General features: G+C 33.2%; 1 protein-coding gene and 1 long non-coding RNA gene across 4 annotated transcripts; both read left to right on the plus strand.

Moving 5' to 3' along the window:
- Positions 1 to 2,337: 2,337 nt before the first annotated feature.
- LOC113707915 (uncharacterized) lies at positions 2,338 to 8,266 on the plus strand. Of its 3 annotated transcripts, none has more exons than XR_011820854.1 (6): positions 2,338 to 2,949; positions 6,711 to 6,775; positions 6,876 to 6,979; positions 7,067 to 7,108; positions 7,241 to 7,282; positions 7,996 to 8,266. It is a non-coding gene; the product is annotated as an uncharacterized lncRNA (long non-coding RNA). The 3 variants fall into 3 exon arrangements; XR_011820855.1 differs by having other exon boundaries at positions 6,876 to 6,938; XR_003452378.2 differs by having other exon boundaries at positions 6,876 to 7,108.
- Positions 8,267 to 12,442: 4,176 nt separating this feature from the next.
- On the plus strand, positions 12,443 to 17,683 carry LOC113707914 (MADS-box protein SOC1-like). Its single transcript, XM_027230310.2, has 8 exons — positions 12,443 to 12,580; positions 12,750 to 12,983; positions 15,606 to 15,687; positions 16,379 to 16,440; positions 16,566 to 16,665; positions 16,758 to 16,799; positions 16,942 to 16,983; positions 17,400 to 17,683. Exons 2-8 carry the CDS (start codon positions 12,802 to 12,804, stop codon positions 17,526 to 17,528), a joined length of 639 nt encoding a protein of 212 aa, XP_027086111.1. The 5' UTR covers positions 12,443 to 12,580; positions 12,750 to 12,801; the 3' UTR covers positions 17,529 to 17,683.
- Positions 17,684 to 18,581: the final 898 nt, after the last annotated feature.

Below are 18,581 nucleotides of genomic sequence, written 5' to 3' on the forward strand. Positions count from 1 at the left end.
AGAAAAAAAGTTAATATAAATAAATACAAGATTAGGACGTACGGAAATCCATAGAAGTTTTAAGGGCCACGTGTTATATTTTGTCTTCTTCTCATTTTTCAATTTCTTAAATTTAAAAATTATCCCACGATTAATTAGTTAAATCTCCTCTAGTAAATACTCCAATGAATGAGAAAAGAAACAATTTTATATTTTTCAGTTTCCAATTACAAGAGAGTATCCGAAAAGTTACAGCATGCAAAATGCTTTTATGATACAAAAAAAAGATGGGATGCACATTTCACTGGTAATAGATGTTAATAGGGTCACTGGCTGATAAAAGAATACGGGCGATGAAATAAACTGCGCTATATTTACTTAAGATGTCAAAATTATATCCTTCTAAAAATTAGATTTTACCCTTAAGCCCTTTATAAATATTGAAGGGTACCTCATATATATTTTTAAAAAGCGCTTTACAAATATTCAAGGGCACCTCATAGATATTTAAAAAAATTATCAAGAAAAAGATGGGATTTAATAAGAGGATTTGTATCTAAAACCTATAATTCTTGGATATCAATATTAACTTTTAATATTAAATTATTTGTTTTGAGGAGATAAGAGAGGAAGGAAAGGAAATGGTGCAATGAAGTTTTTGATATTTGATTGAATTTTGAACAGGGAGGGTAAAGGATAGGGAGGTAAAGGGATAATATCTAGTTATTTTTTATTAGCCTGTCTTACATCCAAAAGTGCACGAAAATGGAGGAAAAAGAAAATAAGATGAATGAAAATTTTAAAATTTTCTAAAATACCTATGTGTTTACAAATTAGATTCTTAAATTATAAATAAAAATGCAACAAATGCTAATAGTTTCTTTCCTTTTCATACCTTCTGTAATCCAAACAATATTGTCAATGTTTCCATTCTTTTCCTTTGGTATTTAATTCAAACAAGATTGATGGAGTCCACTTTCATTTCTTGTCTACTAGAGTTCACTCCTTTTCTTTTCTTCCCTTTCCTTCAATCTAAATGGAGTCTTGGATCAAATCCTTCTCAACAACCTCAAATGTATATTTTATTAGCTTTACCTCCAAATCTCAACTTTTGATTTTATCACTACAGATTAACCTTCACATGTTGCTACTTTATTATGAAATACATTTAACTTTGCTTAATATATGGCATACTCAATTTTCCTTTATTCCTTCTCTAGGTGCCACATTGTCTTGAAAGACATTCAACTCTCTGTTGTGAGTATGTGGCAAGTTCAATTCTCATTTATTCAGTCTATAGCAATGTTGTTAAACTTGAACTGAATAACGAGTCAGCTAAACCACTGAATCAAGAGTCAATTGGTCGGATTGGCCGATGCGTTCTAAAAATAGCTGATGTCAGCACGATGTCATAATTATTTTTATATTTTGATATGTTTCAGAAATATTAAAATTAAGTTCTTGATTATATTTGGCCAACCATACAAAACGTACCAAAACACATGTCTAAATTAAAGCACATCATACCCAATTCAATATATTTTTGTTGGGAAGATGGCGTTATAATGCAAGTTAGAATCACCGGTGATAAATTGATAAAATGATAAAGATGAAAATTTCTTGATTTAGAGATACAATTAGAAAAATGAGTAATTTTGATGTTTACACTAAGTGGGTAGCGTTTTCTTATTCCTATTAATAAACGAAAGTTTTACAATTTAGGTAGCTCAAATTATGTTTGGAGAAAATTGTAAGAAAAAAGTTTGAGAACTAGGTCAAGTAGTCAAATCGGATCACTAGTTTAACTAATTTTTGACAATTTTGATTGATTTTTAACAAAAATGATTTTGTACTATTATCCACCTCAAAAGAAGATCGATTCATGATGAGACGGATTGATCTGATTCAGGTCTAACAACATTGTTCTATAGGTCCCCACATATAGAAAAGCACAACATAAAAAATGACTTGCAAATATTTTCACGGTCAAGATTTTAAAAAATATACCAATACATTATCCCAGCAAAAAAAAAAAAAAATCAAAGGAAAGGCAGGTCCCAACTAACCATACCAAACAAGGACGATGAGACACTTCTCATAGTAGAAAAATTCGTACCACAGAAAATGCAAATGGCAAAGAAAAGTCCAGAGTCATTAACAAGTGGTAATAGCCAGACTGCAGCCAGAACCGTACGCCAGCACGTGAGGCCGTATGAACGACGCTGAGCTGGCACCTAGTTATTGGTCGGAGGCTGACACAAAAGACACGGACGGACAGTGACATCTTGCCAAAATTGTACGCACAAAATCATCTGGTAATGAAACGTCGTTTAGTTTTATCCCAAGAAAGAAATAAAACACACGCTTTACTGATTATTCTGTGGTTGAGATTTGAGACTTAAGAGACGAAATAGAAAAAGACTGTAAAGATTTTGAAGACTATCATTTCTCTGTACATCTTGCCCGAAAAATCTCTTTTTAGGGTTTCTACCGGTGTCTTGCCTACCCAATATTTTCCAGCTTCTGTCATCTCCCATCCTGCAGATCTGAGTTTTCCCAGAAAAGGATTTGTTTGGTTTTCCATTTTTTGGGGTCAATCAGTACCATTCCATCTGGATTCTTTCCTTTTTTGGGAAACTTTTTTGTTCATGTGATTATTTTAGATTTTTCTTGATCAAGTGTTTTTTGTTGTTTGCACTTTGACCCTTTATCGAATCATTGATTTCTCTTTCAGGGTTGTCGGTGGATTTAATTTTGCGCCTCGTTTCTTATCTAAAATTGCAAGAATGTTGAGAGGGAAAACTCAGATTAAGAGGATAGAAAGTGCAACAAGTAGACAAGTGACATTGTCAAAGAGGAGAAGGGGAGTTCTCAGGAAGGCCTTTGAGCTATCTCTGTTCTTTGTGATGCAGAGGTTGCACTGATCATTTTGTCCCTCAGCGAGGAGCTTCATAAGCTCTCAAGTTCCAGGTACATTAACCATCATAATTCGCTCCTGATCTGCACATAATCTCTGTCTCTCTTTTTGTGATTAATTTTCTTCTCCTTTATCAAAATGGTATCATATTCATCAGATTTTATGTCCACTTCTACAACGGATTGACCATTAGTCATTCCAAGTGTGTTCTCAAGCTTTTATCGGAGCTAAAGGATCAGGGATCCCTTATCTTGTTTTATATCCGTTCCTATGAAATCAATTTTTACCAATAAGTGCAGTTTTTAATGAGTTTGACTGAAGGCATTTCACAAGTGGTTTAGATATTGTTTGGTCCGGAGGTGGAAATAACAGATCCTTGGAAGCACAGCAAAACTTAGATAGACAAAGATACACACAATTTGAGGAAGTACCAATTCTGCAACACTTTTTTTTTTTTTGGAGATGATGTTTTATGCCAAGTTGTCAACTTAAAGAAAATAAAAATCAGTAGCAAATGTTATGAGACGCAGCATTTCATCCCAACAAGCAGTAACCTTGCGTAGTAGTTCTTAGATCACATTGTGTACATAGACTATGAGGGGCTATACTGAATACAAGTGGAAATGGTACCATGTCTATAATGAAGCCGGTAAGTAGTTGTTGTGCTTTTGTACTTATTCTTTGAAAATGTCCAATCACACCAGCCTATATGCATTAGTGCTACGAGGAATTGTACCTTCTCAATTCCCTCCGAGCTTTCAAGAGTGAGAGAATGCATCCTTGTTATTGGAGTCATGGAGAACGTCTAAGCAGGATAGGAATACTCCTATTTTGAAGCTTTGCTTTCGTAAATCTCCTAAATTAACCTATTATGCTAAGTTAAGTTCCAATGAGATGCATGATTTCGGTGGAGACAATATGGCAGTGCCATTTGACGCAATTGAGGATCCAAGGCTTTTCTATAACTTACTATCTTTTTTGTTACAAATTTTAGCGGCCTCTAGCTTAATTTCCCCAGCAAAAAGGACGTTTTCATGTTATATTAGCTGTGTTGGTACAAATTTTACTTGGATTGGCTTACTTTCAACTTTAAGAAGGAAATAACGGAATATGTTATTGTTAAAACCTAACTTGATGAAAGAAAAATTTTTTATGACACCAATTTGACAAATATTTTCAGAAGGATACTGTTGGAAGTTGAAGGTATAAATGAATTGCAAACATCATAAATGAACCCTCGTTTTGAATCAAGAAAAAAGGTATTAATCACTAAGTCATATTTGGTTCTCCAATATTGCTCTGATCGAATTTTAATTTTTATATATGATGAATTTGGGTGTTTTGTATATAGGAATAAATATTGAGTACAGTTTTTGAAGATTTAAAGATTTCTCATTGACTCACAGTTTAAAACAATTTGATGTAAATACATGTCAACAATTATTTGGAATCCTTTTTTTAATTGAAATTCATACCAACAATTATTCGGACACTAAATTCCTTCCTAAAATTCCTAAATCAACATGATGGTAATGTATTCCTCTCTGTGCTAAATTATAAGAGTTGTGATACTTTGAGCAAAGTCTCCTTATAGGAATATTCAATATCTCTGAATCTCTTATTCTTTGCAAAAATTTATTTTTCACACATTTTCTGTCAAATACAAACTTATTGGGTCTTGTATTAATGATAAATATGCCACTTTATGGGTTTAAATTAATGGCCTGTTCTCACCTTCTTTTCATTTCTCTTTACTTTTATGAGAAGGGTGGATAGATAACCTCATTCACCTGTTTAACTCATGACCCTATGTTGTCTCTTTAGTTTAAATAGAACCTATTGTGTTTTTCGAATTGCCTATTGGGTCTTAAAAAGGTGCCTGATCAAAATTCTATCCAAGTTGACTTAATAGATGCCAATCAAGTGAGGGACGTGACAGTTCTCCAAGGGCAATAGATAAAAATTATTAAAAGTCTAAACCTACACCCTTGGTTGATCACAACAGACTAAATAAATAAGAGGGAAAGGGTCTGACACATGATGCATTATTAGGACAAAATTTGGTAATCAACTTCATTCTTTCTAAACTTGTTTACATATACATATGTGTATACATATTCACAAACATGCACATATATATACATACCTATATATACATATATATATATATATATGTGTGTGTGTGTGTGTGTGTGTGTGTGTGTGTGTTGAGAGAGAGAGAGAGAGAGAGATAGCACAAATAGAAAGAGCTAGAGATCGTATCAGATGGAAAGTGTAGATGGGTGAAATTACATGTAGGTGTGGTTTTAAGTTTTTCGATTGACTTGAAAATAAAGGCTCTCGTTAGATTTATTAGGCTCTTAGTTTATTTCGGTGTACTTGTCAATAATTATACCTATATGCTTTCTCTTTTGCCCTCTCTTTTCCTTTCTCATTATTGAATCTACAGCTCTGACCATTTGCCCTCTCTCTCTCTCTCTCTCTCTGAATGTGATTTAGGAAAAGAAATTGATTATCAAATTTTGCCCCAATAATGCAAGAGGTGAATGGATTCTTCTCATCCTATATACTTGGTCTGTTGTGATCAACTTAGAGTTGCAGATCTAGACTTCCAACTCTTTCCATCTATTGCTCACGGAGAACTCATGTTTCTTTCGTGATATTATGTCGATTTAGACGAAGTGTTTTCTAGAGGCCTTTTGAAACCTAATTCATAAGTTGAAGGACTTAATAAGTTCTTTATACACGCAATGGACGAAATAAGGTGATGAGTTAATGTGAGGGAAGAATGAGGTCATTTGCCCACCTCATTTGCCCTAGAAAGTTCTATCAGATTATTGATAACAAGAAAAAGAAACAAAATCCGAGGATGAAAAATGCTAGTTTAAGGTCTCTAGATCCATGAACTGATATAATATCAGAAATCAGGATGAGAAACTTTATTTTAAAATTATTCACTGAATAATATCGCGTGCAATGATTTAATTGCGTTAGTGCCACAAGTACTATAGAGCACTACGAGAAGAATATCAAGAATCAATGTCCCAGCGAAAAAATGGCTCTACAACATTCATAGGTCAGAAACTGATTAGCATATTCGGGTAAATCTTTTTCCATATATGATTTGCTGCTGCAGTTGCTAGTGGATATGGCTGTAACTGTTTCCCTTGCCATTGTTTCATAGACATGCAAGCAGTAACAACAGTATCCTTTTGCTTCTGTGATTAAGTGAGTATATTTAAATATGTTCATGGAGAAAGTTTCGTGTTCAGAAAATTTTTCTTTTTCTTTTTTTTTATCTTTTCCTTTCCCGTGACTGGATGGATATACGTCCTTTTTGCACCTCCTCTCCACTAAAGAGTTAATTTCTTGTGTTGGTGTGCTATATCTGTTTACCACTTGTGACGTTTGTTGTGTTTTGTTTTTAGGGGTGAATGGTATCTATTTGAGTTTTATGCAGCGTTTTGACATGTGAAATTACCTTTTGAATTTTCTTTGAATAGCGGGTATTTAGTGTTCAACTGTGTCCTGGTACCAAATGTTAGTTGCATGAGCCTATGAATTGCATGCGTCCAAAGTCCAAAATAAGCAGCTTCATGGCATTCACTTTCTTGATTTCTCGGAATGGCAGCCAAGATCCTTTGAACTGGTATTGAATAGCCGTAATGCCTTACGTTCACTTGATTCTTGATTCTGGGAATCTCATTCAAGATCATCGGTCACTGCCAACTCATTCTTTGACTTAATGAATCTTGTCTTCGAATTTATTCTGCTACATCTTTTGATTCGTGCCGAGCTTCTTGTTTTTTTCCAGAATTTTGAAGAAGAGATTGCAATTCTGAGAATAAAAAAAAGTCGAGCTCTTGAAGAAACTAAACGGTTGTTGTCCTAACATTGACACGTTTGAGCTTTAAGCACAACTCATTCTTATCGTATAACAACATGATATTAAAAACAGCATAATTTTTGTATGTTGCAGAAGGTTCTTGGGAGATGGTTTAGATTCCTCCTCGATCTCTTGATGAACTGCAACAGATAGAAGGTCAGTTGGAGAAAAGTTTATGCATCATTAGGTCAAGAAAGGTACATTTTGCAATAGGCATCTCTAAAATGATTTGATCAGAATGTAGAATTTGATGGTCAAAAATCGAATGTCCAATTCTCCTGCAGAGCCTATTGTTTTGAGAGCGCATTCATCAGTTGAAACAAGAGGTAAAATATGCATTTGAAAATCCAGGAGTTGCTTATTCTTTTGTTTGCACTTTGACCAAGAACAAGGTTTATGAATTTCATGTTAATTGGCATTGTTAATCTTCTTAATTTGCATGCCTTCTCAAAATTCAGGAGAAAATTCCCAAGAAGGAAAATACGGAATTGCAGGAAAAGGTAGATTACTATTATTACTCATAACGTTATTGATTTATAAATGAACCCTAGAATAATGAAAAAAATGAAAAGTCTATTCCGACTCTATGATGTTGAATAGGTACGGATAATGGAAGTTGGTAAATTCATTCTTCTTCTTTCAACAAAAGACACAAATTCTTCAAAAGGAACTCCAACGATTTGAGACAAAAATGTATTAGGGAAGGTCGTCTAAACCCTACAAACCTCTATTTCAAATTCAAATTCTGTACAATTCTTAATAATGGTAACACTAAATTAATAAATGAACCAAATGTTGAGGATTTGAGATGAAGGGCTATGAGATTCAGCACCTCCCAAAAGCATTGCTGTCATTAATGTTTAGTTTGTATGTATATGCCAAACCTATTTGTTGAGTAATTTATATTTTTTCAGAAAATGAATTTGCAATATGATTGAAACTAACGATTAGTACTGAATAATTAATCCTTGTCACTGAGATAAGTAAAATTGTCCCAAAATAAAGGAAAAATGAACAATCTGCATAATTTGTTTTTCTTCTTTTATAGTTTATCTTACTTTTCTTTGTACTATATATAAAAGGCATGCATGTTATTTCAAGCTGCGCCGAACTTATTAATTATGAGAGGCAAATTAAAAGCAGCTCCTACATTGATGGATGAAATATTGAATGTTCTAGTCATTCCTATTCTATGTTTTGGTCCAATTTTCAGGTAATTTTGGGGAAATAACGCTTGGAAGATGAGGAGTATCTATTATCGGATGAAAGAAAGTTGTGTATGGCTAAGTGTTTTTTGATCATTAAAGCCTATTGGCCTACTGCGTTATTTTGTGGAATTACCATTCAAATGATCAAAATGTGGCAGCGTTAAAATTTGTGCTTCTTTTTTTTCCCCCATCATACAATGAAGGACGCAATGTTTTATAAAGAAAAATAAACATAAATGAATACATAAATACAAGTTTAGGAGGGACATTGGTAGAGGTTTCAAGGGCCACGTGTAATATTCTGTCTTCTTCTCGTTTTATGATTTTTTAAATTTAAAAATTGTACCAAAATTAAGTAGCAAATCTTTTGTAGTAGCTAGCCACTGCCGTATTCCCCGTCATTAGCCACTCCAAAGAATGAGAAAAGAAACGATATTATATTTGCCACTTTCCAATTTATAGGAGGATATGGAATGCCAGTGCGGTTAGGGTTTGTTACCGTTCAATCTCGTTGTTGTATTTTTTATATTATTCGATACACAATTGGATTATATTATTTTTTTTTTAGTAAAAGTGGTACACATTAATGTAAAATATTTGACATATATTTTATACAACACTATGATACATTTGTATATCAAAAAATTAAACATATATATCAATCAGACGATATCGCACATAACACAATTGTACCGAGTTTTTATCCCATGAATGCAAAATACTTTTATGATACAAAATGTTGGATGCATATTTCACCCGATAAAAGATGTATCAAAATTACATCCTTATAAAAGTTAGATTTCACCCACTAAACCTTTTACAAACTTTTTGTTTTTTGGTACCTCAAATATTAACAAGTTAAAGATATGATTTAAGAAACGGGAAGAGGGATTTGATTCTAAAACGGTTACAAATTCTCCTTTTTATTTCTCCTTTGTGTGCCACTTTATCTCGAAAGACATTCAAAGTTTTCGTGATAAATATGTGGCAAGCTCAATTCTCATGATAAATGACTTTCGAATATTTATTTTCACTGTTAAGACTTTAAAAAGTGCCAGAATACCACCAATGCATTACCCCAAAACAAAAAGAAAAAAAAAAAGAAAAAGAAGAAGAAATCAAAGGAATGATAGGCCCCAACCAACCATACCCAATCGGGGACAACGAGATACTCTCATAGAAGAAAAATTCGTACCACAGAAAAGGCAAATGGTAAAGGACAGTCACAGTCATCAATAATAGTATGATTCTGACAAGCAAAAATTAATAATAGTAACAGCCCAGACTCCGGCCAGAAGGGTACATTAGCACGTGACGCTGTCTGAAGTGTGCTGAGCTGGCGCCTATTTATGGTCGAAATTGTACGGTCGGACAATGACATCTTACTAGTGTTGTACGGACATAACGTCATCAAACTCTGTTGCGTGGGTTCAGCTTTTGAGATGACTGATGCCAACCCTAAAACGATGGATTTTTTCCCGCTGCATATCAATCTGCCAAAGTGTTGACTGTTGACAACCGACAAGGATGTGAATCTCAACCTGCCATCTTAAATCCACCGTAGATTCCTTTTTAAGGTAATGGAATGTCGTTTAATTTTTCCCAAGAAAGAAAGGAAGGAAGGAAGAAAGAAAACACACAATCACTGATTATTATTTATTCATGCTGGTTCACCACCATTATTTGACTCTTTTCATTACACGTTTGTTGAATTGCATAAACATTTTGATTAGGATGCCTTGTTTTCATCAATTGCATGAATATCTTGATTAGGATTAGCCTTGTTTTCATCTTCTTTTAATGATGGCATAGTGGAAATCTCTAGACTCTACTCCCTTTGTAAGGCAAAAATAGGGGTTATATCTCTAAGGGCTACCCTAATTTGATTCTAGGTCCGGTAATTTTATAGAAAAGTTTTACACGTTTTAATGGGATCAAATGCCTACGTGATTGATTTTGTTCAATTCGGTCTAATTAATTATTGTAAATTTTATCCGTAAATTCATGCAAACTTGATGTGATGGTGAATTAATTGTACGATGATCTCCCTTGCATATTATATACCAACACCATCTTGTACTAGTTTTTCATTTTCAAACATTTTTCTCATTGCAATAATTTACGCACCTAAATAGACTGTTTTTATCGCATAATTTGATATCAATTCATTGACAACTCATCACTTTATGATTCTCATAATCTTAATTCAACGGACAGGAGGGAGATTATTGTTCGTGATGGTGGTGAATCTAATTCAAGAGAGAGTGACTTAAGGGAAACAATGTTAGCATATTAAATCAAGACTCAAAAATATAAAATTTTTATATTATTACTTAGTAATGTTTTACTCAAGTTAGGATTGTAATAATTTTATTGGTGTCAAGTTATAGCAATTTTATTATTAAAAATTAATATTTTATTAGAAAATCTTTTATGGTGTCAAACTTATTTATGAAGTAGTCTATAAATAGAGAGTTTTATTATTGTTATCATTTGAGAAGAGTGAAATTTGATAGGCTAATTATTATGGTGTGTAATTAATTTATTATTGTTGATATTTATTCCTCTTCTCTCACAGATACTTGTATGTGTGTAAATTGTATCACCACATATATTGGTTCCATTAAATTTATCTCCTACAGCTTTTCGGTGACATTTTTTGAGTTCTACGTCTGTGGGTTAACAAAATTCATGTTTATATAGAACTTTTATCATTTTACATCAAATGCTATATGAATTATATAACTAGAAGAATTGAATACAATACATCAAATACTATGTGAATTATATAACTAGAAGAACTGAATACAAAAGTTCAACTGGAGAGTCCCGAATTTGTTTTAAAGCTAATTGTCACATCAATTTTGGAGCATTTTTGGCTGAATTGTACTTCTTTTTTTTTTTTTGCAAAGATAACATTCGTATAACATAATCTATCATATTCTACAGCAGAAAAGAGCCTAAAAAGGTTGTGTAAGAGGTTAGCAAATATATAAATCTGACTAGACCAAACAGACGTTTTAGCACCTTTTTTGAATTTTTTTCACTGCAGATGAGGTTTAAATTCCCGACCTATAATTCAAAAAGGAATTTAGTTCTTTTTTGGTGGCAAAGCTAGTGGTTTGGCTACACTGAACTTATTACCTAACTCTAGTGCTCAATGAACAAAAAGACCTAGTAGCTTGTTCCATCTAGCCTCGAAGTAATTAATATACGAACAAAAATTAATATACCAGCAAAGGAAAAAGAATAATCAGTTATCAGTTCGTGAAAAGAGCGATTAACAACATCAGACTTGGAGAAAGGAATTAATAAAAGAGGAGAGCCAAATGCCTTGAGATTTGTCAAAAAACTTACATAGAAAAATGCTAAAAAATCATGGGTAAAATACATTTTGTCCCCGTGATTTAGTGATTTTTTACATAATTTTCTTGTACTTTTAAATGCTATATATTTCTTCCTTATAGTTTGGACTAAAAATTTTAAAATGACGGAAATGATGCCCTATAATGGAGTCAAAAAAATATCTAGATTACTTTTGTTTAAAAACTAAAATATCCTCTGAAGTGATTAAAATATATAAATATAATATGCATGAAACTTTTAACTCCTTATAATTTTGTATTTTATCACATAACTCTTTTGCGGTTTAGTATTTTACCACGTAACCTTCTTATAGTTTTCAAAATATATACATAACTCATGTGTGATTAATAAATAATTTTTAACTTTATATAAACATACTTTTGACATTTTAATGGATTTTGATATTACATATAAATTTCGTTATTTTAACACTTTAATTTAAATGATCATAAAGAGGCTATACATGACTTTTAAAATTACAGAATATTATGTGAAAAAACGCCAAACTACGTCGGGTGTAAAGGCAGCCTTGGGTTCTTTTCTTTATCTCTCGATCCACAAATGCACAGCTTGAAAATTTGCGCTCACTTTGATATGTAATGGTCCCCCCTCGGCATCTTTGCTAAAATAGCTAAAAATGCTTCCCACGGGTTTCCACTTGCCGTTGTACAAATATATTTTCTCCGTCATTTCTTTTCGAGGAGTCCCTTTCGTGCTTCTCATACCAAAAGAAGAAAATGGGATAACGTTTTGGGACCTTGCTGGTTTTTCTCAATCACTTACGTTTTGCATATATTCTATGGTTGAAATTGAGACTTAAGGGGAAAAAAGGACTACAGATACATTGAGGAATATCTCTTTAGGGTATATGTTATGCATCTGTTCCAACAAGTGGTAATGTAATTATTCGGCAAAAAATTATCTAGAATAATATTATAATACGGTATATATAAGATGAAAAAATAATTAACAATTATATTTATGACATAAGGAGAATAATATTTATAAATTTTTGAATTATATTGTCCAAACGGAGCCATCATTTCTCTCCAAAGTTACTATAAAGACTACAAACACTTTGAGGAATATCATTTCTCTGTACATCTTGCCTGTACATCTTGCCTGAAAAATCTCTCTTTAGGGTTTCTACTAGTGTCTTTGCTACCCATTATTTTCCAGCTTTTCTCACCTACCATCTTGCAGATCTGAGACTTCCCAGAAAAGGTTTTGTCTGTTTTTCCATTTTTGGGGTCAATCAACTTCATTCCCTCCTGGATCTTTCTGTTTTTGGAAACCTTTTTTGTTCATGGGGTTATATTAGATTTTTAATTCTTGATTAATTTCTTTTTTTGCACTTTGACCTTTATGGAATCATTATTGATTTCTCTTTCAGGGTTGTCGGTGGATTTAATTTTGGACCTCGTCTCTTATCTAAAATTGTAAGAATGGTGAGGGGGAAAACTCAGATTAAGAGGATAGAAAATGCAGCAAGTAGACAAGTGACATTCTCAAAGAGGAGAAGGGGACTTCTCAAGAAGGCCTTTGAACTATCAGTTCTTTGTGATGCAGAAGTTGCACTGATCATTTTCTCCCCCAGCGGGAAGCTTTATGAGTTCTCAAGTTCCAGGTACATCAACCATTTTAACATTTGCACAGGATCTGCTCACAATCTCTGTCTACTTCTCTTATTTGTTATTAATTTTCTTCCCTTTCATCAAAATGATATCATCTTCATCAAATATTGTGTCCACTTTTACAACGGATTGACCATTAATCATTCCAAGTATGTTCTCAAGCTTTCATCAGAGCTAAGGGATCAGGGATCCCTTATCTTGTTTTATGTCCGTTCCTATTAAATCACCAATAAGTGCAGTTTTTAATGAGTTTGACTGAAGGTGTTTTACAATGGATTTAGTTATTATTTGGTCCGGAGGCAGAAATACTAGATCCTTAGAAGCACGCAAAAATTAGTTAGACAAGATACACAGAATTTGAGGAAGTACGGGAGAAACCAATGTCATCAATGGTGGTAATTCTGCAGCTTTATTTTCATAATATGTATGTCAAGCTGTCAACTGAAAGAAAATAAAAATCAGTAGCATGAGTTCTTTCCTGGTGTTATATAGAATCAGAGCAAGTTTCCCAGAGCAAGTGTTATGAGACACAGAATTTCATCCCTACAAGCAGTAACTTTTCGTGGTAATTCTTAAAATGCATTATGTAAATAGACTACAAGGGGTTGTATCGTCATACTTGTTTTTCTACAACCAAAATAAAAGGTTTATTATATCTGGAATGCAAGTGGAAATGGTAGCATGTCTATAATGAGGCCAGTAAGTTGGTGTTGTGCTTTTGTACTTGTTATTGAAGATGGCCAACCACTCCGGCCTATATGCATTAGTACTACGAGGAAGTGGTCCTTCTCATCTGCTAAAAATTGGCATTATCTATTTTCTTTTAGTTAATTAAGAGTTCGTCTTCTAATGTTTACAATCAAATACAAACACATAATTTGCCTGCAAATACTGGCATATTAATCAGTGTATAGGAAAGAAGAATCTAGTGAATATAGTTATATATGTTGCTTAGCAGGAATCTAGTGAATGTAGCCAACCGCGGTGATGTATTATTAAACCCTGAAATATTAGCTTAACACTATTCAAATGCATGAGTTTCCACTTTTATACAACTATAAAAGGATGCCAAATCTCGAGCAATTTTAAGTTTCCATCTTAGTTGCTATAAGAGTAGAACAAATAGGTGATTATTCCCCAAAAATTTCAAATGTTTATAGCTTCTTTGTTGAAGCAATGCGAACGGTGTACTTTGGTCTCAAAGAAGCCAACAACAAAATAAATCCTCTTAACCTACTTATACTGCTTTTAGGATTAGTACCAAATTGTGGAATCTAAGAGTTACTGGTTCTTATTCAAGTTTCACCTTTGTACGATTCATTTGTCTGACTACATGTTTCTTACTAGATACAACTAATTGTTGCATGTTTAACTACTCAAAGTTGAAATATATTCATTAACAAATAGTGTTACAAATATGGTAGTGGACCTTTAATTTCAATTATCCATGAATCCTAAACTGCATCACCATTGGCGATCACCACTTCTATATAATGACACTGTAACTTCTAAGTAATGTATAGCCAGTGATATTCATCATTTCTCAATTTTAACTTAGTGCAGTTACATCCTAACAAGCAACTCATTTTAGCATTATTGGTTTATAAATTGGAACTACCAAAAAAAAAATTTCATATATAATACGATATATATATATATATATATATATATATATATATATATATGCGAGGGCGCTTTTTGTCATGAAATATGAAGTAATCCTGCTTCACCTGAGAGATACATAGCAATAAGGATACTGTGCAGCATTAATGGTGAGAACAAGGGTTCTCTCAACGTGGAAGATAATCAAATAATTTAGATATTTATGGAAATATTTGGCTTCTTCTATCTTCTTGTTGTGTAGTAAAGATCACATCATCACATGTGCACATTATGAAAGTTTTAGCTTTTTAGCAAGGTAAAATTTGGCCATCCTTAGTGTAAAATTAATGTTGACACACTTGAAGCACGGGTGGAGTGATGAAACTCCCCCTGAACATTCAAGATTGAGAGAATTCACTCTTGTTATTGGAGTCATGGAGAATGTCTAAGTAGGATTGTAGTACTCACATTTTGAAGCTTTGCTTTCCTAAATCTCCTAAATTAACCTGTGATGCCAAGTATAACTTTAATGGATTGCAAACACAATAGAGGCACTCGTTACATTTATTAGTCACCTGGTCTATTCTGGCGTATTTGCCAGTAATTAAACCTATCTGCTCTCTCTTTTTCTCTCTCGAGATTGAGTGGCTTATTTTGTTATGCTAGTGTTTAGGTTTGTTAGGTATAGTAAATTTTTTCCTAGTTATGATGAGATTAGGTTTTTTTTTTTTTTGGGTGATAAGTGTGTTAATCTTCTCATTCACAACAAAACTTGCTTTCTTTTTAACAAAACTTAATATTCATTTCTTGTTAGGCACCATAGCATTTCCCCTGCGTTAAGTATATGCACATACAGATTTGGATCCTGAATTTCGTAGGATTTGGGTCTTGCCAAATGGAAACTGAATCAAACTATCGATTGCCTGCTTGTTATTGCATAAATTTCTGCTTAAACAATTTATTACAGCAACTTGTACCTTTGGTCTCATGGCGGTTCCCTCGAATGCTTTTAGTGCCACAAGTACAATAGAGCGCTACCAGAAGAATATCAGGAATCTATGTCCGAGCGAAAAAATGGCTCTACAACATTCACAGGTCAGAATCTTTTCCATATATGATTTGCTGCTGCAGTTGCCAGTGGATATGGCTGTAACTGTTTTCCCTTGCAAGCAGTAGCAACTGTATCTTTTTTGCTTCTGTGGTTAAGTGAGTATATTTAAATATGTTCATGGAGGAAGTTTTGTGTTTAGAAAATTCTTCCTTTTTTTTTTTTTTTATCTTTTCCTTTCCCTTGACTGGATATATGTGCTTTTTGCATCTCCTCTTCACTAAAGGGTTTATTTCTTGTGCGGTTGTGCTGTATCTGTTTACCATCTGTGACGTTTATCTTGTTTTGTTTTTAGGATGAATGGTATCTAGTTGAGTTTTCTGCACCATTTTCACATGTGAAATTACCTTTTGAATTTTCTTTGGATAGCGGGAATTAAGTGTTCAACTGTGTGCTGGTAGCAAATATTAGCTGCGTGAGCCCATGAATTGCATTCGAAGTCCAAAATAAGCATTTTCTTGGCATTCGCTTTCTTGATTTCTCGGAATGGCAGTCGAGATCCTTTCGAACTGTGATTGAATAGCAGTAACGTCTTACATTCACTTCATTTCTTGATTCTGGGAATCTCATTCAAGACCATGATCAGTGGCAACTGATTCTTTGACTTAATGAATCTTGTCTACAAATTTATTCTGCTACATCTTTTGATTCGTGCTGAGCTTATTTTCATTTGTGCAGAATTTTGAAGAAGAGGTTGCAATTCTGAGAAAAAAACTTGAGATTCTTGAAGAAACTAAACGGTTGTTGTCCTAACGTTGACACATTTGTTCAAGTTTTAAGCACAATTCATCCTACCCGGATAACAACACGAATTTCTTGCAGTTTTTTGGTGATTAAAAGCAACATAATTTTTTGTATGTTGCAGAAAGTTGTTGGGAGATGGCTTGGATACCTCCTCTTTTGATGAGCTGCAACAGATAGAAGGTCAATTGGAGAGAAGTTTAAACATCATTAGGTCAAGAAAGGTACGTATTTTGCAACAAGAATCTCTAAAATGATGTGATCAGAGTGTAAAATCTGGTGGTTAATTAAAATAGACTATTCAATTCTCCTGCAGAGCCTATTGTTTTGGGAGCAAATTGATCACTTGAAAGAAGAGGTAAAATACCCTTTTGAAGATTCAGGAGTTGCTTCTTATTCTTTGATTGCCATTTTGGTCAAGAACAAAGTTTATGCATTACATGTAATTAATTGGTGGCCTGGCATGGTTAATATTCTTTGCATGTCTCCTCAAAATTCAGGAGAAAATCCTCAGGAAGGAAAATGCGGAATTGCGAGAAAAGGTAGCTTACTCGATCTTGTTACTCATTAATTTTTTTTTTTACATATATATATATACCCTAGAATGACCTGAAATGAAAAATCCGTTTGTACTTTTCGATGTTGGATACGTATGGGATAATGGAAGTCATTAAATTCATTCTGTTTTTTTCAACCAAATTCTTTTCAAAGAACTCCTACATAAGGGAAAAGTTTAATTAGGGACGAAAAAATTTATTAGGTAAGATCTAAATCCACGAGCCTCCATTTCAAATTCACATTTTGTACAAATTTTAATGGTGACGAAAAAGTCATAAATGCATCAAATTAATGTTGACGATTTATTTAACACCCCTTAATTAAGGTATTACTACTATTATTAATGTTTTAGTTTGTGTAGGTCTTTTTTATTGACTAACTTATATATCTCCTTGAAAAGGTACATTTGCAGTATGAGCAGCAACGATTGGGACAATCGATTAGTCGACAGCCCTTATCACTGAGACAAGTAAAGGAGATAGAAACGCGACTGTTTATTGGACTTCCTGAAAGTTCAAACTATCCCTAAAAAAAAAAAAAAAAAAAAAAAAAAAATTGAACAATTTACCGGTGGAGGTGATTTTCGCATGATTTGTTTTTCTTTACTTCTTGTACAGTTTATCTTTTATATTTTTTTCTTTTTCTAAAAGGCATGTCTGAATTTATGAACTATATGAGGCAAAAGCACAGCTTCTATATTGATGGATGAAATATTGAATAAGGCTACCTGTATTGCAATTGATGATGTGTAAGTATATTATGTTAATATTGTATATAGCAGTCATTCCTATATATTCTGGGTATTGGTCCTACTTTCAGGTAATTTTTTATTGTAGGGGAAATAATGCTTGGAAGAAGAGAAGTACTATCTATTGTCGGATACAACAAAGTTGAGTGATTGGCTATGTGCTTTTCGATTATTAAAGCCTACTGGGTTTTTGTGCCATCAAGGCTTATTTTACTGAATTCACATTAAAATCATCAAAATATAGTAGCGTTAAAATTTGTGCTCTTTTCTGTATCATAGTCATGGAATATGGGACACAATATTTTATATAGTAAAAAAATAAATAAATAAGGGTGCAATATGTCCTGCCCGGAAGATTAGGGTTGAGACAAATAAGTGAACAAACAAGTCCTAATCAGATTAGTAGCAATTGTCCGGATGGGTAAGTCGTGTGAGTCCCCCCTTAGGTTGAGCGAGACTCTCTTTGGTGTGCGTTGAGTTATAGTTAAATTATCCCCCGGTACTGTCGTTTGTTAGAAAAAAAGTATTAATCAGGGCCGGAAGATTAGGGTTGAGACAAAACCCACCAACTTACTAAGGAATAGTGGAATGCTAAATTTTTACCTATCATTCCAAAATTTCAATTCCGATAGTAGTGAATCAAACATGAATCATGGAATTTATTCCAATTTTCCATTCCGAAACCTTTTTACCGAACGCCACCTAAGTGAACAAACAAGTACTAATCAGATTAGCACGGACATTGCTAGAGGTTTTAATTAAGGGCCAAGTGTTAGTATTATCCTCTCGTCTTCTTCTCGTTTTATGTATATTTTCCAGCTTCTTCTAGTAGAA

Source organism: Coffea arabica, chromosome 9c (genome assembly GCF_036785885.1).
Source record: "Coffea arabica cultivar ET-39 chromosome 9c, Coffea Arabica ET-39 HiFi, whole genome shotgun sequence".
In the NCBI taxonomy this organism is placed as follows: Eukaryota; Viridiplantae; Streptophyta; class Magnoliopsida; order Gentianales; family Rubiaceae; genus Coffea; species Coffea arabica.

Bases quoted from the DNA above. Each gene is read 5' to 3' on its own strand.
- LOC113707914 (XM_027230310.2), top strand. From the start codon at position 12,802: ATGGTGAGGGGGAAAACTCAGATTAAGAGGATAGAAAATGCAGCAAGT. The intron at 16,800-16,941 runs GTAAAATACCCT...CTCAAAATTCAG, and splicing joins TTGATCACTTGAAAGAAGAG to GAGAAAATCCTCAGGAAGGA. The intron at 16,984-17,399 runs GTAGCTTACTCG...CTCCTTGAAAAG, and splicing joins ATGCGGAATTGCGAGAAAAG to GTACATTTGCAGTATGAGCA.